The sequence below is a fragment of the Rhinolophus sinicus genome, linkage group LG02 (assembly GCF_036562045.2).
Source record: "Rhinolophus sinicus isolate RSC01 linkage group LG02, ASM3656204v1, whole genome shotgun sequence".
NCBI lineage: Eukaryota > Metazoa > Chordata > Mammalia > Chiroptera > Rhinolophidae > Rhinolophus > Rhinolophus sinicus.
In genome coordinates, this window is record NC_133752.1 from 35,361,186 (window position 1) to 35,382,608 (window position 21,423).

The 21,423-nt window shown below is 35.0% G+C and overlaps 1 protein-coding gene across 2 annotated transcripts in view; it reads left to right on the forward strand.

Moving 5' to 3' along the window:
* PPP3CA (protein phosphatase 3 catalytic subunit alpha) overlaps positions 1-21,423 on the forward strand; it is a 296,871-nt gene that overhangs the window by 249,675 nt on the left and 25,773 nt on the right. For both annotated transcript variants that reach the window (XM_019757673.2, XM_019757674.2), the window contains exons 9-10: positions 10,184-10,309; positions 12,351-12,425. In XM_019757673.2, the coding sequence (XP_019613232.1) occupies positions 10,184-10,309; positions 12,351-12,425 (201 nt within the window). The remainder of the gene's footprint in view (positions 1-10,183; positions 10,310-12,350; positions 12,426-21,423) is intronic.

The following is a 21,423-nucleotide window of genomic DNA, read 5'->3' on the forward strand; positions in this document are numbered from 1 at the left end:
ACTCCTGCAAGATGCCAGGACAAAAGATGTAAACTTGAATCACAGCGCTGCCATTCAGCAACTAAGTCATCTAAATTTATTGGCACGTAGTGACACCTCTGTAAAATGAGAAAAACATTCTGTTTGTGAATAATAGATGAAATTGTTTTGGGAAAAAAAAGTGCTATGCAGTATTAAGACATTATCATCATTGACTATTTCATGGGGCTATTATTGTGTCACGTGTCAGTGTGGGGCTTCACAGAAGCTCGTAGCAACACCCCCTCCTCCTCCTCCGCCTTGTCGTTATAATCCCACTTTATGGGTCAGACCACCTTTACGACCTCTGTCCGCTGCTCTCTGGGTGAGCCCTTTCCTTTTGCCAGTTGCGCTGCTCATTGCCCCAGATGACGTTTCACTTTCCCTTTGTCCACATCTTTGTCTACACAATTATTTCCATCTCGTATACTTGTCTCACTCTACTCTGCCCATCTAAGTGTCCTAGACCCACTCCAGCCTGTGTTGCCATGAAGACTTCGGTTGGCAGTTCTTCTCTGAATGCCTCCAATGCCAATGGTTTGCCCTTGTACTTAGCATTTACTTCTTTTTTTCTGGTTAGCTTTTCCTTGATTTAACATTCCTATAACTTCCTAATCAGATTATTATAAGTTTGAAGCAGGGGCTTTTTGATACATGCTGGCAAGCCAAGTAACTGTCATTCCTTATACCTAGTAGGCAGGGATTGATGGAAGCATTTTCCTTCTGGGAATTAATAGCAAGACAGTGGCCAATAGTACCCTATCAGTATTGACCCACCAAGTTTTATCTCTCTTTAAGTTACTGCCATCACCAGTGCAGGTGCCCTTTCCACATTGGAGTTAAACATTTGCAGAGCACTTTTTACATTTGAATTGCTTTTCTCCTGTGACTCTGTAACCCTAAGGAAAAAGCAATTTCATAGTTGCCCAAATACACCAAACACAAGGCAAATGTAGTAATGAAACATTGCTTCTCCTCCTCCTCCTCTTCTTCTTTGTCTTTTTCGTTTGCCCCCTGTAGAAGTGACCTCAACCTCATCCACTCACCAATAAAACAAACCTTTATTGAGGACTTACTATGTACCAGTCACCCTGAGAGGCGCTGGGGATATGAAATAAACAAGACAGATATGGTCTTTGCCCTAGTGGGGTTTATAATTGGGTAGTAGGATAGACATTAAATAAATAATCCCACCAATAATTATTTAAATATATTTGGAAAATACTATTTAAAAAAGAGTGGAATGAAATAAAGAGTGGAAGTTGGTCTGTGAGAACTAAAAAGGCTTAACTAAGGAAGTAACATGTAAGAGTCAACCTTACAATCTTAGAGTAAAATCTCAGTATCCAGAATACAATGGCAGATGTGAACTCTGCTTTAAACAATTCAGTTTTGGCTGAAAACGATAATGAACCTCTGGAAAAATGTGTTTTAAACCTTATTGTGAGCAGTTAAATCTTTTATCTTTCAGTGATATACCTGTGATTCAAAAAAATCTAAAGTAAATTACAGTTTCCATGTGGTACCAGTTCTCTGAAGTTTAGAGGAATTGTCATATATGCGGGCGATGGTTGGGTGGGTGGAAACATGTTATAGATGTAGAGAAATATACATACCAGGGGTATATAACTCAGTTCCAGGAAAGGTTACTCACAGTAAAATTAAATAATTAAGAAGAATTTATTAAATGAAATGTATTTTGGATTTCAGAGGAAAATCTAAATGGAAACCAAATTAGTTTAGCAATCAAGACCAGAGATTAAAATGACAACCAGGAAAAAAAATGATTCAATATTAAAATAGATTAAGGAAGATAAAGGTGGAAAATCAGGTTTCAATGATGGACAAGAAAGGCATCATTTGCTAAAATTCTGAGCCAGGATCTGAGATGCAAACATTTACCCATTCTGATAGGGAAAATGTACTTTGATGTTTTAGACTTTTAAACTAGGCAACATGATAGAATTACTTACAAAAAGCATTTTAATCTTGCCAAAACTTGACATTTTCAACATCCTCAGATATTTTCCGATCAAAAAGTAGTCAGGGGCTTCAGGAAGATACCATTTATAAACAGAAAGATATTATAATTTATGGCTCGATAGGAAGATTGGGTTGCTAATATAGTGAACTAAGATAAAAATCTTATTGGTTGCCATGATATGAACATATAGGAGCAGATGCAGTGTATCTGAAGCCGGTTTGCCTTGGACCCCTGGCTTCTAGCAGGAGCACTAGGCCAGTGCTGCCATCACCACAGTGTGGCATTGCCAGGCCTGAGAATCTCATTCCATACTGTACCACAGGTCTCTCCCACTAGGAGCTTGTTACACTGTTCAGGAATAGCATTCACAAACTTAGAGATATCTGGCACACACCTGGTTCAGGAGCCAAATGTGGAACCACCTAGATCATATCTTTATCCTGGTGGAGAGGGAGCTGGGGGTTCTTTGGAAGGGAGTAGAATCAGTGCCCGGGCAATCTGGAGTAGCGCTCTCTGCCTCTTTCTCTATAGCGTGTGAAAAAGCTTCCCACCCTGCAATGGTGCCCATGTGTTACAGCAAGGGGCCATTTTTATACAGTCTTAGGCCTGTTTTAAGCATGGGCACAACTTTTGGCATTCACATAAACATTTTTAAAACATTTGTACTATCTTTACAGCCATAGGCATAAATATGATCACTAGTTGCTTTACAAATTGGATAAAAATAATCCAGATACTGTGTCCAATGGAAATGATTTTCCCAACCCTTACTTTTTTCCTACCATCATCTCAAATCTAAAGATTCTCTGAGCAACCGTTTTCCCAGATCAGTTATTTTGACATAGAAAATGTAAATGCATATCACCACAGCATTTTGTTATTTGATATTTGCTAATAAATTGTAGGCCAAGTAGTATTTTTTTGTTATTAGTATAAAATAATTAAGTAAGATGCCACCAAAAAAAACAAAATGTTATTTCTTCATTTACTTAATAAATATTTTTATCCTTTAGCCTGATGAATAGTGGTAGAATTATACACACTAGGAAGATAATTTCTTCATAATGATTATTCAACCTACTGAGAAATGCTTTAGAACATAAGAACTTATGAAGGAGCAAAGCATAAACCATGAACAAAACTCTTAGTCTTTACTCTTTTTATTATCAGTATGAGGTGGTAGAAAAGAAATTTATGTAGACATTAAAGACTGAAGAGAATTTGAGATTAAGAAGTTCTGATTGGTTTTCAGAGAAATCACCTCTCTGAGATATCTGGATAAAATTGACTGCAGAGAGGTGTCAGCAGAGTGTTCTCTTTCACTGCCTTTTACAGACAGGACTCTTACTATGTGACATTAATCTGTGATTTTAATTTCCTATACCATTATCATTATCATTGTCTTCTTGAGTGATATAATTTGGTACATTTTCTTTCAAGTCCTAGATTGGTAATAGTGTTTATTTAGTAAGTGTAAATATTTTCCTTCAGTTGAGGTAGCGTGCTATACAAATGCTATTTGTTTTGTTCCTATAAGTAAGGCAAATAATAACAATAATAATAGCTAACTTTATTGAGCACCTCCGATTGCCAGACACTGCTCTCCATTGTGTGTAAATGTATTTAGTCTTTCAGCAACTCAATGAATTACATTATAATCTTGATTTCACTGATGAAAACGGGGGCCCAGGGAGGTTACATGCTTTCCCCAAGGTTCCTACAAACTAGTCGCGGAATAGCACTGAGATTAAAAGAGCAGACTGACTCCAGAGACCACAGGCTAACCTCCATCTGTGCCCTCAGCTTCAACTTTGTTACCTGGAACCTTTCAGTTGGCACTGATCCCCATTCAGTTCACGGTTTCAGTGTATTTAGGTGACTAACTATTATGCTTCAGTAAGAAAAGAAAAGCATTTGAAATGAAGTGTCATTTGTCATCACTTTAAAATTACATGAGCATTTACATCCAAGTATGTGCATTGTTAAAAGAATAGACTATTATTTATACTGTTCTAAACTAAATAATTTATCCCATTAAAAAGTATCCCCTGAAATACTTATATTTTTTGGCTTTTGTTTGTTCTGTTCCACTGTGAAAGTGTCATTGTTTGAGGCCATTTTCTAAATAGATTAGTTTTAGTCCAGCTGTCAGCTTGCTTACATTTTAAACATTTAATTGATGCGATAGATGCTAAAATGGAAAATAGAAAATCTATCAAGCTTTGATATTTAAGAAGTACTCTCATTGTATATTTTAATTGAATTAATCTACACATAATCGATGTATCTTGGTTTAACAAATGATCTTCTCGATTTCTTAATCATCATCCCTATATGATTGTCAATTATAACTGTTAAGTAATTGTGGAATCTCAACAAAGGAAGTAATAATGCAGTGGGTGAGACGATCCTTGCTTTTCACGAAGCTTTGTCCATAGAATGACAGGATTCCAGGACTCAAAGTTATATAAGACCTTCAGTGGTGATGGAGCCAGGATCTGGTGCAATGTGGAGTCCTCCCCATAGATCCATTGTCAGTGCTGTTCTGCTGCCAGTGGGACAGGATCAGTTCCGGGTTGCATCTGGAGGTGTTCCATTTTTTAACAGATGGTTTAGGAGATTCTTACACTGGATCTATGTCTCTATAAAACATTTAACAAGGGGGAAAAAACAGGGATGATGGAGATTATATATGTATAAAGACATGAATCCATGGGTTGTTACTTGCTATTCATTATCTAGAAATTCTAGATCTGCAAGAGACTATTGGACTTGACCCTGACAATGTCAAAAAGTCTGCAGTAACATTACTTCTATGGAAAATAATGTAGATATCAAGTGATATCAAGTGTATGGGCTTAACATTAACTCAGTGCCAAAGCTATTTTGAAGATAGTAACCTAGAACCATTGTATCCTACAGTAATTACTGTACCAAGCAGAAAGTTGAAGGTGAAAAGAGTGTTCTATGGTTTAAGTTTTCGAGGTCCCTCCCACCAGGGTGCAGTTTGGAGCTGGTAATTATCAACTGCAATGAATGAGAACAAGGCATGGGCCCAGTGCTTGCTGTGTTCATGTCATCTCCTCCAAGTAGCTTAAAGCTTCAGCTAAACCTCTCTTCTATTTAGTCTAGGGTCACTTAGGCCTTATTATAGCATTATAATAAGGAATAGCACTTATAGGGATATACCTGCTAAAACTGGTAAGGAATTCATAACTGATCTTTCCTGTTGACTTGGCAAAAATCATTTCATGTAAGAAATTTAAATTCTCTATGTGAAATTGTAACGTTAGAAGTGATTCACAGTGTTTTACTGGACTTGAGTAAATTCCAAGGATCAATTTTTGGCCCAAGTTCTTTGGATCCTAGTATTTAGATGTGACACATTCGGTGGGAATTATAAAATGGTAAACTATTAAAAATAGATAGCCCTCCCCTCCCTGAGAAATTTGAAACTGAGTTATGATGCTTTACATTTTTCAAGTGTTAAATATTTTATCTGATTGTATGTATAATTGTGTATATCAATCTCATATTACTTTATTTGGTCTTCATGTTTTGAAAATGACAGGACAAGTATTATTCCTACTTTATAAGTTTGGAAGGTAAAGCTAAAGAAGTAGAAATATTTGCCCATGTTCACGGTTACTATGTGACAGAACCAATATTATTTGGTTCTCATCTATTTTAGAGATTTTTATAACGTTAAGACAGTTAGCCTCTGAAGTGACATATTACCCTTTTCCTAAGTTCCTTTGTGCTCCCTTCAGCCTTAGTCTCTGTGCTGTCAGGTCTGCTCTAAATTATGATTATTAATGTGGGGCCAAGATACATGTCACAGTCCCCCTCCAGGCCTCTGATACAATTGTTAGATGACACTAGGTTATGTGGAATAGAAGAGTTCCTTGATGGGAGACCTTGTTCTTTTTTTCTCTCTCTGTTTCTCAGACAAGGTCTCAGGAGGTGGTCTCGAGTGATTCCTGAAGTGCAGCCATTTATATTATTTATATTGCACTGGAGATAAACATCTTTCAAGTACTTCAGAGAAGAGAGCCCTGTTAGGGCTCCAGTTGAGTTTTGTAATCCCAGTGACAGTCAGAGGCAGGTGGCAGGGGCGGAGGATGTGGGAGGTGGAAGATGAAATGTTAACTGTGAATTTCGTGACTGCAGATATTTGGGACTGTTTTGGTTTAATTTTTTTGCATGTATCTTTGTGATTTTATATATATATATATATATATATATATATATATATATATATATATATATATATATATATATTATACAAAACATGAAAATTCATGACAATGTTAGGTTATTCGAAAAGTATTTTTGCTTGAATATTTTATGTTGCTTAAGAAAAAAATACATATTGGTGTATTTGCATTTTTAAGTTAATTATTTTTAAATCTATAGAAAAATAAGAACAAAAGTTCTGCTAATAGCCTATCGAATTTTCGAGAACATTAATCAGTCATTCCATTAACGATGAGGTCTTTGTTCTAGAAGTTCGTTAACATCACTCAGATCAAGAAGAAGTCATAAATTATCTAGACAAATCCATGTAGTTAGGTGAGGTAATTGAGACCTAGACACATTTAGTGGCCTTGGGTCTCGTGAGTAATTAATGACAGAATCTACCTAGCATCTGGGCTCTTGGCCTTCCAGTTCAGTGCTCTTTTTAAAAAAGACTAAGTGTAGAAGGAGAATCTGTGTCCAAAATTTAGTAGGCATTGAGTGATTTATGCAATTAGGATGAGAAGATCATGAGATGCTAGAAAGATCAGGGACTTTAGATTCAGGCCAAAACTGAGGTTTGCTGCTTCTCAAGTGTGACCTTGGGCAAATAACCTCTCTGTTTGCTTATTTTCAAAGCATAAATGGTAAGAACCACTTTTGAGGGATACTGTAAAGATTTATGATTGTGTTGGTAAAGAACCAAATACAGTGCCTTGTATATAGCTGATGCTTAGTCAACATAGCTGCTGTTAAAATTTATTATTTGTGCTGTTAATAAAAAAAAAAAAAAAAGTCTGAAAACAGTATCTGCTTTGTTAGTAGGCACTCGGATAAATTGTGTTGAGCAGTGTCAAATGAGTAAATGCTTTATCTCACCAGCTACAAAACAAGTGTTTTATCTACAGGACAAGACTTACCCTCACTTGTGAATTTGTTTCCTATTTCATTTTTCTCAATTATGTATTTTGGCAAAAGTTAAAATGTCTTTAATTACGAATACCATATTAAAAGTCAAATTAGTATGACAGCTAGGACTAGAATTCATAGATTTCTAATTTATGAAAGACAGAAGGGAATGGTAAAAGGCAATGAATTTGGTGTCAGTAAAAGCTGAGTTTAAATATGAGTGAGACCTTTCAGTTACTTGTTGGATGATCTTGAGCAAGTCACTTCATTTCTCCACCTCAATTCCTTAGCCGGTAATATAAAGGCAGTCACACATGCTTCTCAGATTTGTAGTCAGGATTAAATTACATATTTTATAAAGCCTCTTTCATTCCTCCAGGGCCCAGTTAGTTGTAACACTTATTTTTTTTCCTCCTGCTTTACCAACGTAATGTTTATACAAGTGAAGGAAACTTAGAGGCTAAATTACTATTCAAAAACATGACTTAGAGCCTTAAAACATTCCTTTGAAGATGTGAGGATACAGTCCTGCTGTGAAAATGCAGTATTCCAAAACAGTAAAGACCTTTTACTACGGAGCCTGTACTCAGGTAGCACATAGCAAAGGTGGGAAATACTTTACCTTCCCCATTTGGTAGGTCAGAAACATTGGTATGATAATTTGCCATGATTTATTTTATTTTATTTTACGTATTTTAATACTACATGAATGTATCCTTAGCCCAAATGACAAATGGCATAAATGATAGGATAATGGAAAGAAGAATGCGTTTCCAGAAATATATGCAGGATTCAGAATTCCACTGGAACCAGAGAGTAACTCCCTTCATATCACTGCTGATCGCACTAGCTGCAGTTCTTGGCCCCAGCATGTCTGTAATTCTGTTCCCTATAATTCCCCATAGGTCCGGCAGAAACATGATTCAAAGCAAAGACCTTACTGTTCTCAAGTATGATTTTAGTTGTTCTCAAGTATGATTCTAGTTAACTGCAAGCTGCTGAAAGCATCAACATATTATTGGGCTGTGATATGATATATGTAGTATCCAAATCACAGAAAACTATCTGTCCTCCCCATACTTTGCACTGATCAAACCCACCAGGATTGCATTAGTTCTGGACCCACTTTAACAGTGGCGTTTCCAGTGTGGCATGCATCCAGAACAGGGATGAGGAGGATGAGGAAAAGGCTCGAGAAGCCACCTCATATGCGAAAGGGTCAAAGACATTAGAAAGCATTTAGATCATAGGGGAAATATCAGGATGTTTCCTTAGCTTCTGAGCATCTATGCTGAGAAGGTCGTATGTGGAGCACAAAGAAATAGAAAGCCTGTTGTGTGGTACTTGCCCTTTAAGAAAGAGAGAGAAGTTGTGTGTAAACATATATACATATAATAACTGACTAAAATTGAATAATAAAAAATAGAAGTATAAGTCAAGGACTTTTGGAATTCAGAGGAAGGTTACATTCATCAGAAGAAATCAGAAAAGATTTCACAAAGGGGGTAGTGTTTGGACTGGATGCCAAAGGATGGTAAGGGATTAGAGTCAGTGATTTCTGAGAAAATATTCCCAGTGGAAGAGCAAATATAGAGTTGTAAAAGCAATGTTATATTAAAGATACCATTAAGTACGAAACTAAGTGATATTAATACAGACATTAATGTAAAAGCTTAAACCTAGTTAACTTTAAGTAACTTCAAAAATATAATTTTAAGGACTGCCTTTGTTTTATTATCTATAATCACATGCTACAACACATCCTTATATAAAAGTCAGTCTAAAATTATTAAAGTAATGAAATAACTAATTTTTCTATGTTTTAGACCCCTAAACAAAAACCCGTTTGACATCATCTAGGATCTGTTCAGTAATCTACACTAATAAAATTCTGGTTATGCCATGATAAGATAATAAAAATGAAATCTTGCCAAAGTTCAGGATGGTATGATATGCGAGTATTGTCGTTCTCAATATTTTGAAAACTGGCATTTAGAAATATACATATATATATATATATATATATATATATATATATATACACACACACACACACACACACACACACACACACACACACACACACACACACACACACACACATATATATATATATATATATATATATATATATATATATATATACTTGTTCTGTATTTTTCCTGAAGGCAGAACTAGGATCATAGATCAGGGAGTGGTAAAAAAGTTTAAATTCAACCTGACAATTTCCCACAGCTTAAAATTGCTTATTCATAGACTAGATGACCCCATTAAAACAGGTAGCATTTCCTTCATTGAAGGTACTCACAGAGACCTGACAGTCCTGTGTCAGGATTGCTAGAGAATGAATTTCTAAATCCAGTTAGAGGTGAGACTCTTAGAATCTCTGCAACCATGACAGTCTTTGTGAGCATGTTTCTAACTTAGAGACACCCACAAAGCAGAGAGAAACAGGCAGATTCATCTTCCTGAGTCATGTGAGGTGCCTCCTTTTCAGAAGTCAAGAGTGGAGTCAGATACCAGCATATTATTTTATGGGAATTCAATCCAAACTTTTTACATTGTTAAATCAAGAATGCAATCTAATTTAAACTATTTTGTACAACTATTGTTGTTGGGAGTTCTTGGGAAAAGTGTACTTTAAAAAAATAGAAATAAATTATCTTCAAATATTTGAGATTATTAAATTATGTCAAACTAACTTAGCTATGCCACTTTCATTAATGTCATCAGATATTAAATAAGACTAGAATATTCTTGACTTCAAAAGGAGCTTGATTCCATTCCTTACAGACATTTGGTTAACTATAAATTATAATGCCATTTCATAGTTAGTATTTGTAAGTTGTATGGTTCCATATTACACCAACTGAACGTTAAGCCTTGAAGTCCTGTAAACAGTCATGACCCAGTAAGCTATTTGCATTCATGGTTTGGAACTTAGTTCAAATTGTTGAATTTTCTTGATCAACTAAAGCCATGTGGAGAAGCCAAAATGTGCCTGTGAATCCAACATCCTTCTTCTTGTTTTTTCAGCTGCGGTATTGAAGTATGAGAATAACGTGATGAATATCAGGCAATTCAACTGTTCTCCTCATCCATACTGGCTTCCAAATTTCATGGATGTTTTCACTTGGTCTCTGCCATTTGTTGGGGAAAAAGGTGTGTTGTGGGCTCCTGAGATGTTCTTAATAAAATGGTATAGGAAGGAGATGTGGGCTATTTTATCATGCAACACTCAGAAAGAGAAATAACTTGAGCCTAACCAATAAAGCTGCACCGCCAGAAAAGTGATTTGAAAGTGAGTCGGTGAGGATCCTATTAATAGAATACAATGAATGTGTGAAGAGGCTGCCAAAGAAATGAGGATTCATACAATCTCATTAGAATAATACAACTCAAAAATACCAGAAATGTAGTTTTCACTGGCTTCAAGCTATGACTATTTATTTTTTCTTACCCCTTTGTATTATAATTTAAAAGTACCATTTTGTTTTACAAACTGCCTGTCAAATTACAAGGTTATGGTAGCAATGATTTCCTCACATTTCTGATGTTAAGGATAATCGGTAGTGATTAATGGCTACTATATTTTAAAGGACTACATTGTACAACAAAAAATAGCTCTTTAAAAATACAGTGGCCATTGGTGTGTTACAAGGTGAGACAAATTTACATTGAAAAGATGTATATTAACTTGCCCCAGTTTTCCAGAAGAATTTGTCTCCCTCTTTCCCTCCATCTCCCCTCCCTCCCTTTCTTCCTTCTCCCTTTGTTTTGTTTTTATATTTTGACCTAAGCTTCAGCAGAAATTTTGAGGAAAGGCCTACAGCCACTGAGCTTGAGCTTTTGGTTCAGGAGGCCTAATAGCGATAGAGTGGCTCTTTCCTCATGCGTCATCTCACGTATCACCTGGGAAGGCGAATGGGCATTGTAATAAAGATGAGTTTGCACACAGTTTGGAAAACTGGTGTCCTATGAGGGGACTTTAGAGAAATACATGTTTCTGAAATCTTTGTTTATTTGTTGTATAGACTTATTTTGTATAGACTTATTTGTATACCAAAATAAGTCTGAAGTAAATTTTAATAGTCTTTGGTAAATATTCCCAGTACTATTCCATGTCACCATTTTCTTGCATTGATTATATCACGACACATGTTAGGTCATCTACTTTCTTCTCTGGAAACAGAAGCAATGTGAATCCTGACAACTACGGGCACAATGTGAACACCTTTAGTAATGTTGTTTCCATGAATTACTCAGATTTTGAACATCTATGACTTAAAAAAAATTAATATATTTGTATACATAATTCCCTTTTGATAAGTAAACTGAAGCTCTGGATTAATGTTGGCTCCACTGCAGTTTTACTCTTTATCCTGTATCTTCAATTCTAGAAGAACATTGATTTTAAAACGTAACTCTTGAAAAAATAGTGGACAAGCTTCTTTTCACAGTCAGGATAGAACCCAACCTAACTTCTCAAAATGTTAAATGTAAATAGAGTGCACTTTAGTGTAAAAGTGATGTAATACTAATTATCTGTATGTAACACTTTTATATAATCCTATTATAATCTATATACTCAACCAAATTTCTTATTAAATTTACATAAACTATTTTTAAAGCCTTTTTGAAATTAAAATGTAACACCATTTATATAAAAACATTCAGTTTTTAAATTAGTATCCTCAGAGTGACTTCAAACATATTAGTTAATCAATCAACAAATTTTATTAAATACAAAACCACATGGCTACCACTGTATTAGGTTCTCCGGGGAATTAAAAAAAAAATAAAAAGAGACATCCAGTATGTAGTTAGTCCCTGCTGAACAGAAGTGTGTAATCTGGCAGCATCATTGTACAAATGTATTAAAACTCAAAAGGAACCATTTCACCTTCAAGATATTCACATCCATATCTTTGATTTGTTCATTGTCTATTGACCTATAACTCGTAAACGTTACCATTAGATTTCATAGGCACCAGCTAATAATTTTGTCAACATAAAGTCTACAAAGAATTCCAAAACCTGTTATCTTTTATGATCTGGATTTTATAGATGCTACTTTGCAGGAGATTCTATGTACAAACTAGGTAAGAAGTGTTATCACTAAGCTTGCTCGTTAACAATTCCAGAGTAATAATTAAGGTTACAACAGAAAATATGAACTCCTTTTTCTGTTTTTCCTTTTTAGTGACTGAGATGCTGGTAAATGTCCTCAACATCTGCTCAGATGATGAACTAGGGTCGGAAGAAGATGGATTTGATGGTAAGGAGCTTGAGCATTTATGCTTATGCTATCACTATGGTGTCTCATAGATAACCCTAAGGATACATTTCTAAGATTTGGATTATATTTAAGTTATAACATACTATTGAGAATGAAAGATATTGTAATTGCTATTTGCTTTGAAGAAATATACAAGACAAAAACCATGAGAATTTTCCTGTTGCCCAGAAAACATTGTTGAAGTAGGGAACTATTTTAATAACCATCTTTCAGTACCTGACAGTTGCTAAGTGACTTCTTTTTGGTGCCTTGATAAAAAATGTCATCATTTTCTAGCAGATATTACCGTTCACTGAGTAACTTTTGAAAGTGTCTTTGGTGAGATTGTTCCAGTTAATTATTCAAATGTTGATGTCTATGATAAAAGAAAATATTTACACATTGATATATTGATATTTATGTCAGTCCCAATAGTTCTTTTCATATCTGTAATAGTAATGAATAAGCTGTGAGATTTTTTATTATTATTTTAAGATAACTATTTGGTATTCAGTTACCCTCAAAGAGTGCATTTTCTCTATAAGAACAGATTTATGAGCTTAAATATTGTGAGGAAAAAATTACTCTGGGTCTTACAAAAGTACCCCCAAATCAAAGAAAACTAGGAAAAAATGTAGTTAGAGGAGGGAAATGCAAGAACATACTCTACTTCCATAATATTCGTAAGTACCTGCTCTGTGTAGGACTCTCAGGATTCCAGCATGCTTTAAAGACCTATGGTTTGATGAAGTTGCCGTTTGGTTAGAGAGACTGATGTATAAACAGGTAACATCAATAAAATAAGACAAATTATAAAACACAGGGTGAAGGAGGCATGGGAAACTAGACATTGTGGCAAATGTAAATTGATAACGTTCTTACCTTTAAGCTGCACTTAGGTAAAATGAAAAGAGAATGTGGCCCTTTTGAAAGTTAGTATCTGAATAGCATGATTTAAGATTACATCTATAAATGCAAAATACCTAATGCTGCAAGCAAAAGTGAAGTACCCATACACTTATATAAATAGAATTCTTAGACTTAAGTAAATTTAAACTTCACAATTATTCCTACCGTCTTGTTTTTCTCCCTTCTGTACCGTCTCTTGTCTTCATTACTTGTCTCCATATGCTATTTTTTAGTCATGAATCACATTGGTAGGGCATGTACAATAGAAGGAAGAAGAGGGGGTAAAAATTATTTATATACATGCATATACATACATATGTATATACTTACTAGATAGATATATATATATATATCTATATATATATAGATATATATATTTACTAGATTAGAATTAGCTAAAGAATAGTTTTAAGAACTTAAGTAAATATATTAACACATTTTGAAATATTCAGAAGATTAATGGCTATATTATTCTTTATTAAGAATCTAGATGTTTCATGTGTTATAACCACAGTTTGCTACTGTTAACTTTTCCAAGGATAGTGATATTTAAAAGACAATATTTTCATAACGGCAGAGACTTATTTCCTAAAAGAAGAATACTGACTGGTGGAAACTAAATCTTAAAAGTCAACATTTTTCAATAGATGCCTTTTACTAGATGCCCTTTATTCCTCAAAAGAAAGATTAATTAGCATTAATACAATGATACTCTTCAGTTAATAAATCTCCATTGTATTCATGGTCATTGGCCAATAAACAAAGACAATATAATACAAATATAACATTGTACAGAATGACTAGACCTATATAGATAGGTTTATAATTATACATTAATCCATTTGCTCAGCAAATATATATTGAGCACCTATTACGTGTCAGGTACTGGAGCCAAAAATGCCTGCACATTTCAACAACACAGGTGTTTGCTGCACAGTTAAACATTACCAAGACTCAGTGTTTACTTCCCTGAGAGTGAGTTCTCTCTACCGACCCTCCCAGTCACTTACATGAAAGGATATATTTTGAGACTTTACTCTGCTTTAAAATAATTACTTGCAATCAATGTACTCTGCTCATCGGCAGTTACTTTCAAGCCTATTAATGCATTTATCATGACACAAAAACTATGGATTTCTTCAAAGGTGCTCAAAGAACAACTTATAAAGCTTCCCAGAACTCTCTGACTCTCTTCGGGACTACAATTTATTGAAGTTTCTTTTGTTTTCTCCTTCCTTCCTTCCTTCCTTCCTTCCTTCCTTCCTTCCTTCCTTCCTTCCTTCCTTCCTTCCTTTTGTGTGTGTGTGTGTGTGTGTGTGTGTGTGTGTGTAATACCATGTTCTTTTCAATCTTAGAAATAAGTTTCCCATCCTCCCAACCGACCCTCCTGCATGCAGCCTGCAGAGTCTGTGTCTCCGGGGGTTGGCCCTCTGCTCTGCCTATCAGTCTCCCAGGCTTATTGACTACAGAGGTGAAAGTAGGAATCAGAAGATATCAAAGGACTTAATTAAAGCTCTTCCTTAAATTGCTACTTATTCTAAGGGGGAGGGTCATCTCTTCATGAGTCTTTATCAGGCCCTTCTCAATATTTTTCTCCATATCCCATGTCAACTGAAAAGCCAAAGGTAATAATGGTGACATTATAATCCAAGACTATCTTTTTATCGTATCGAGTTGACTTCTTAGTGTCTATAAAATCTATAGAAAATAGGGATTCTTCTCATTTCCCTGAGGAATAAAAGGTATGGGATTAATTTTGCTTCTTCAGTTTCTGTCAGCTCCCTTTCACCATTTAATGATGATGACCATAGCTAACATTTATGTTAGGCATCATTCTAAGTTATTTGTATGTATTAACGCTTTACTAATTTTACCTTTATCACCAACAAAAATCTATAAAGTCTATAATTATTAACTGTCATTCATTTTAAATATATATAAATATATACATTTACTAGGTGATTTATATTATTTCTAATCCTCAAATCGACCTGTTGATATCGGTACTGGGATTATCCCCATTTAACATACGTAACAATTGAGACAAGGTGAGGTGACATCAAAGCCTGAGGTCACACAGCTAGTGAAGCAATAGAGCCTGGATGCAAACTAATGTCTTCCTGGTTCTCAGACTCTTGAACTTACTACAGTGCTTGAAATCTTTTCTTTGAAATAGCATGATCTTTTTTTATTTTTTAACAAAACAACATTGATAACTAAATATACTTTAGTTTGTTCTGTTAAGTATACTGTAAAATAAACAAATAGATTCTTTGCACTATTATTTGGCCATAAGACTCAAATAAGCTGCAAATAAAACAGTTTCATTGTCTTCCATTAACTATAGTTTATTCCAGGAAGTTACAGCTGTTTCATGAGGTTAAACATTTTGTTGTGTGTGAGCCGACAAAAAGTCCTCTGGCTCACCTAAGCTACTGCTGGGTAGAAATCACGTCATGAATATCTTCTCTTTAGCTTCTGCCATACAAAATAAAGGAATTCGATAGCCTATCTAGAAAAAAATTGCTGTTTTCAATTGGTCTGTGGTTCTTTTATATTGAAAATAAAATGCAGAACTTCTGTTATCTTGTAAAGTTTTGAAGCAGTTTAATGCCAATGAATGTCTTTTGAGGATCTAATGTGTATTGGGGTCTTTGCTTCCTGTTTCCACTTCTGATTTTGCATAATAAAATGATAGTCTGGTTTCAATTTGAGGTTGGTATTTGCCAGAACGTTTTAGAGAATGTATCTCATTTGGTAGTTGAGGCTCGTTAATGAAGAGGACTCGTTTCACATCAAGGATTAATAAGTGATCCCAGAGTGGTGGGGGGAAGAGCTGACAGAAATCAAGCGATCTGCCTCCCAAAGGTTCCTTTTACGTTCATTATTATAATGAGGAAGTCTGGAGCAGCCGTAAGCATTAGAAACCTAATGGCATTTTCATGAGTTAGAAATATTTAACTTTATTTGAAGCTTTCTTGTAAGTCCCCAAATCTTAAACTCTGAGGTCACTTTTATATATATGTACAAATTATGTGTGAAGCTATGATATGTGATAAGTCTGGCTAACAAGAATGAATGGTGGAGGTGAAACTGAAATCCTATAGACTGAGAAAGGAAAGAAAAAATTGGAATACATTTCAAGCTAAATATAGTTTCAGGCTGCACTGGAAAGACTAATACTAAATTAGAATTTATGTCTCTGCTTTCATCTAAAGAGCAAACCGCACGGTGGAACTCTTCTCCTTTCTCCTCATCTTTGCCTTATCCTAACGTTAACCACAGACAAGTCACTGAATATGGGAACAGAGAAGTTTTTTTGCATGCCTTTAAGAAACCATGACAATCGTGTACAAGAAAATTATCTCCCATCATCTGCTTTGAATTATCAGATAATTTTTTGTATCTCATGTCAAGGGTTCCAGAGTGTCTCCCCCACTTTTTTCTGTCTAGCTTTAAAAAGTCATACGGAACTTTTAGAAGTGCAAAGTTGAAAAGTAGTGGGACTGACGTGGCATCTTATCGGTCCTTGAGGAATAATACCTCTATAGGGGTTTGGTTATATTATTTTTCTATCAAAACTGTAATAATTTGCCATGTTGAGTTTTGAAACGAATTTCATCTTAAAAACTCCCCTCTGCTTTGTGCATCTGGCAGCATATATACTAAGAGCCATTCATTAGCTTAGAGCTCTCCTGTGGCTGTAAATTATTGTCATTTCTGAGCAACTTTTTTGAGCATTCTATATTTTAGGTTCCCAATCTGGGAAAAAAAAAAAAAAATGTATGTCCTATACTAATTGACAGTTTGGGGAGAAAATATCAAATTTTAATATTAAAAAAAAACAGAAAGAAATGTTTACATATACCAAAAAAAGAGCTCTGAGGATCACGGGGACAATATGATTCTTGTTCTGTCATCACTGGAGACTAACCTGAAGTTGTTAAGCAGGGGAGTCACATAATGAAAGCAGTATTTGAAAAAAATCAAAATACTTTTTCCAAGCTTAGAAAAATGCTTGGACAAATGAACAAAGAATGAGGGGAATATAATTTAGGAACTTAATAAAGTATTTGCAAGTTGAGGTGACTTGCAGTGATAACGTAAAGGATAAAATTTTAAAAGGAGCTATTCCAAAGAGCTATCCAAGACTTGGAGCCATGGAATCAATGGGGCAAAGGAAGCAAACAAAAGTTGCTTTGGATGGTTCAAACCTAGGTGCCTCAGAGGATGAGAACATTTATGGAAAAATTCATCCGTTTCAGGAGAAAGATGAGTTCTGTTACAGACATGAGTTTGAGTGAAAGTGACACACATAACTCTGGAAATATCCAAGCAGGATTTGGATGGAAATGGAGTCCTGGAAATTGGGAACAAAGTCTGGGCTTGTGACAGAGGCTTGGAATTAAAAGCCACAATTGAATCTATTAAAAAAGAAATAGGCCTCCAAAGTTGCTGATGTGGAAGGAAAATCAGAAAATTGAGGACTGATCCTTAAAATTAATCCTTCTTGATGAGCATGGAGAAGAAAGATAAGCCAGTAATGTTGAAAGAAGGAGTAGTGAAGGAGAGAGAGCATAAGAACTAGGATCGTGTTAGCAGTTCAGGCAGCAGTTGTTTAAAAATATATGCACTGAATGCAGAAAAATTACTGTGCCATATATGTCTGGCCAGAAAATAAAATATTAGGACGTAACTTTGGTTGTCAGATATCAGATTATTTAGAGGAGGCAAAGAGCAAATTTTATTTTATTTTTATAATAGCTAGAAAAGAAAATTGAAATTGTTGGAAAAGGGCCAAAGAAATAAAATGTATTAGAGTATCTCAATCTAAATAGCATGTTACATTTCTGTTTTATTTTATATGTTATATTTTTGTTTTTATGTAAAATACTCGTGGAATGTCTTTTTCTGTGACTTTAGTGGCAGACAAACTTGTGGTCGCTGCCTTCATTGAGCTGAGAGTCTATTGCAACAAGAGTCTATTGCAACATATTTACCAATTGTAAATATGCTAAGTAGTCTTACAGAGGATTTAGAGAGTTGGGAGAAGGAGCATGAAATATTTGATAACTAAAGAGGGAGACAGAGAGGACATCTTTCTTATCCTCTTCTACTTCTGACATGGGAAAGAAAAACACTTCGTGTATTATACTGCTTTAGGAATTATGGCCCTGTGAGAAATCCATATCATTTTTCTAGGAAATTATATGCAAAGATGGGTATCAGTGTACCAGTTTTAAGTTAAGAGTATCTTTTTCTAATAACTGAGTTTGTGTGATGTGATTGGAGAAAGGAAAAGGAAGATATTTATAAAAGAAAGGTTAGTCCATATTTTGTAAGAGGCTGTGTACTTTCTTAGGCTTTTGTTAATTATCTTCCTGTTTATTGTTGATTTTATTCAATTAATATTTTAGTTCATAATTTAGAAGGTAAATTATTTTTGTCACTATAAATGTATCCTTTGTATTCTGTACTCTTTATAGTACAGGTAACTGCTTTTTTCATCATGGTTATACCATAAAAAGGAAAAGTTATATCCAGTATATCATTAAAACTGAAACATATCCAAAAAATGCATGGGCATTTACTAGGTAGTGGGGAATACATTCCCATCTTATTTATAGCTATTGATGTTTTAGAGCCTTGACTATCAAACAAGAAGTTGCATCATTAGCCACCATATTATAATCAGTATCATCGAGTCTGGCTTATCATATTTGATTACAATAATTAAAATCCTTTTAAGTTTCTAATTAAAATGACACAGTAAAACAGACATTAAAAGTATTGATTTTGTTTTTGGTTTTTTTCTTCATATTATACTACCATGATTTTGCACTAATGTATTTCTTTATTACCTGGCATAGTTTTCACATTGGATAAAAATGCAGACTTTGCAGAACATACTAAACATTAAAAAACAGCTGTATCCCTGTTATAGCTAACTGGTTGGATAATGGAATAAGGTTCGCCATTGGCTAGAATATTATGCTCTCAGTAAAACAGTACTCGAAAAAAATACGTTAGCTTTTACACTGTGTTTCCTGAGACACATGTATTATACACATATAATATTTTCACATAGTTTTAAAAATCATTGATATTTATAGCACTTGAGCCTTCCTTCAGTTAATGGTGACATTGGTCAACTTACATTAAACATTAGCTATTGCATATCTAAGCATACACTTCAATTAAATGTATTTATGGAATTTATTTGAGAAGGAAATCCATGTTGCATAATAAGAAGTAAAATAAGCATGCCCTCTATAAACCTTAATGTATTTTTTATTTGAAAGGCATTGAAGCAGAGAGTTCTCTTTCTTTAATGAACGCAAAGATTTTGTGGATATGTGTGTCTCTGTATTTTAGTAAAATATCATTTATCACCAAAAAGGTTGAGGTAACTGGCATGTGAAAGACGCATTCTTCACAGAGGGAACTATAGTGGGTAACGTCAGCTTGCTGAAAATTGATGCCATAAGAAAATTAGATACATTTTTCATATGCTTCTGGTGGAGCTTTCATGATTCTTTTTATACTAAAGCATTTTATAGGTCCAAGTTCTCAATCTGAAGATTTACTGTTATGAGAATAATTAATAACTGATTGAACACCTGCAGACAGATTTGTTATTATGAGTTCAGAGTTTGTAAAGCATTCTCTTTTGAGCAATTGAGCTCTGATGACAGGTTTAAAGGCTATATGAAAAAGCTTAATAAATGCTCAGAAAACCTAGAATTTAAAAATGTTTTTTATAGATAGTCTGTATTCACTCTTCTAAACATGTTTTATTATTTTGTCTTTATTCTTAATTCATGAGAAGCTATAAAACTTTTCTCCCAGTTTTTCTCAGAACTCTATAGAAATAGAAAACTTGATTCTGTTTGGTCAGCGCATCTTTTGAGATGGTCCTTTTTTTTTTTTTTCTTGACGCAAAATCAGCCACATCCTGACCGCTAGCATTCACCCCTAGTGAATTTGCCATCATCAGGGGTCCAGCCTTTAACCTGATGGGCACCAAACACGAATGAGGCCCCACTTTAGGCAGCTTGATAGTAATGAAGATCACACAACCAATCTTTTAATTTACAGTGAGAAATGTAACTGTTAGAAGAACTGGAATACCCACGTCTCCCCAAGTACTGTCTTCTTAATAATAACAGCAAACATTTTTGAGTACTTACCAAAGGTCTGTGCTAAGTGCTTTAGCAGGTAACACAGTACTTGGCGTGTGTGTTTGTTGAATGTTGAGAATGAATGAACACTTTACTTATTTAACTCTTCCACCTACTTCTGAAGTAGATCCATCAACCCGTCACTGTACTGAATCCTGGCTCTGGGTCACCACTTTCTAGCTGTTGACCTTAGGCAAACAGTTTACCTTTTCTATTTTAGAATCATCCTAAGGATGATGGAGACTAACAGTACCTCCTCGTGGTGGTTATGAGGATTATGCAAAATAATGCAAATAAAGCACCTAGAACATTCCTCATTTTATATATGGGGAAGGTGAGACTTAAAGAAGCTTAGTAACTTGCCCAGGGTAGCACAGCTGCTAAATGGGGGAGCTGGCGCCCAAAGGTAAGTCTTTTACTCCAGAGGCAAGTTCTTTACCACTGTCCTGTTCTGTCTTGCACATGCTGATTTATTCATGTCTCAAAAGAAATGGATGAGCCAGGTATTGTGATCTGAAGCCTTGCAGTAGAACACTTGAAGGCCATTGGCCCCTGGACAGAGCTTCCCTAGACATTTCACATGTTTGCCTCCACGTCTCTGCTTTACTATATCTCCAGAGCTGACCAATACAGTTTTGATTGGCATATCCCTTTCTTCTGATAGGATAATAATTTGTTTAAGTGATGTTAAAGTCTCATGACCTGGGAACCATCCTGAGTCTTCAAGGTGCCTGTGCACTGATCACTGGCCAAAACGTAATGCCCATTTCCCCATTTTTCCTTCTTGGGTAAAACCTCACTGCGTCCCCCACTTAGTGACAAAACACCCAGCCCAGGTCTTCAATAGCATCAGAAGATCTTTGAGTGACTTTGTTTCAGATAAGTGCGATACATGCCAGTACCTCGGC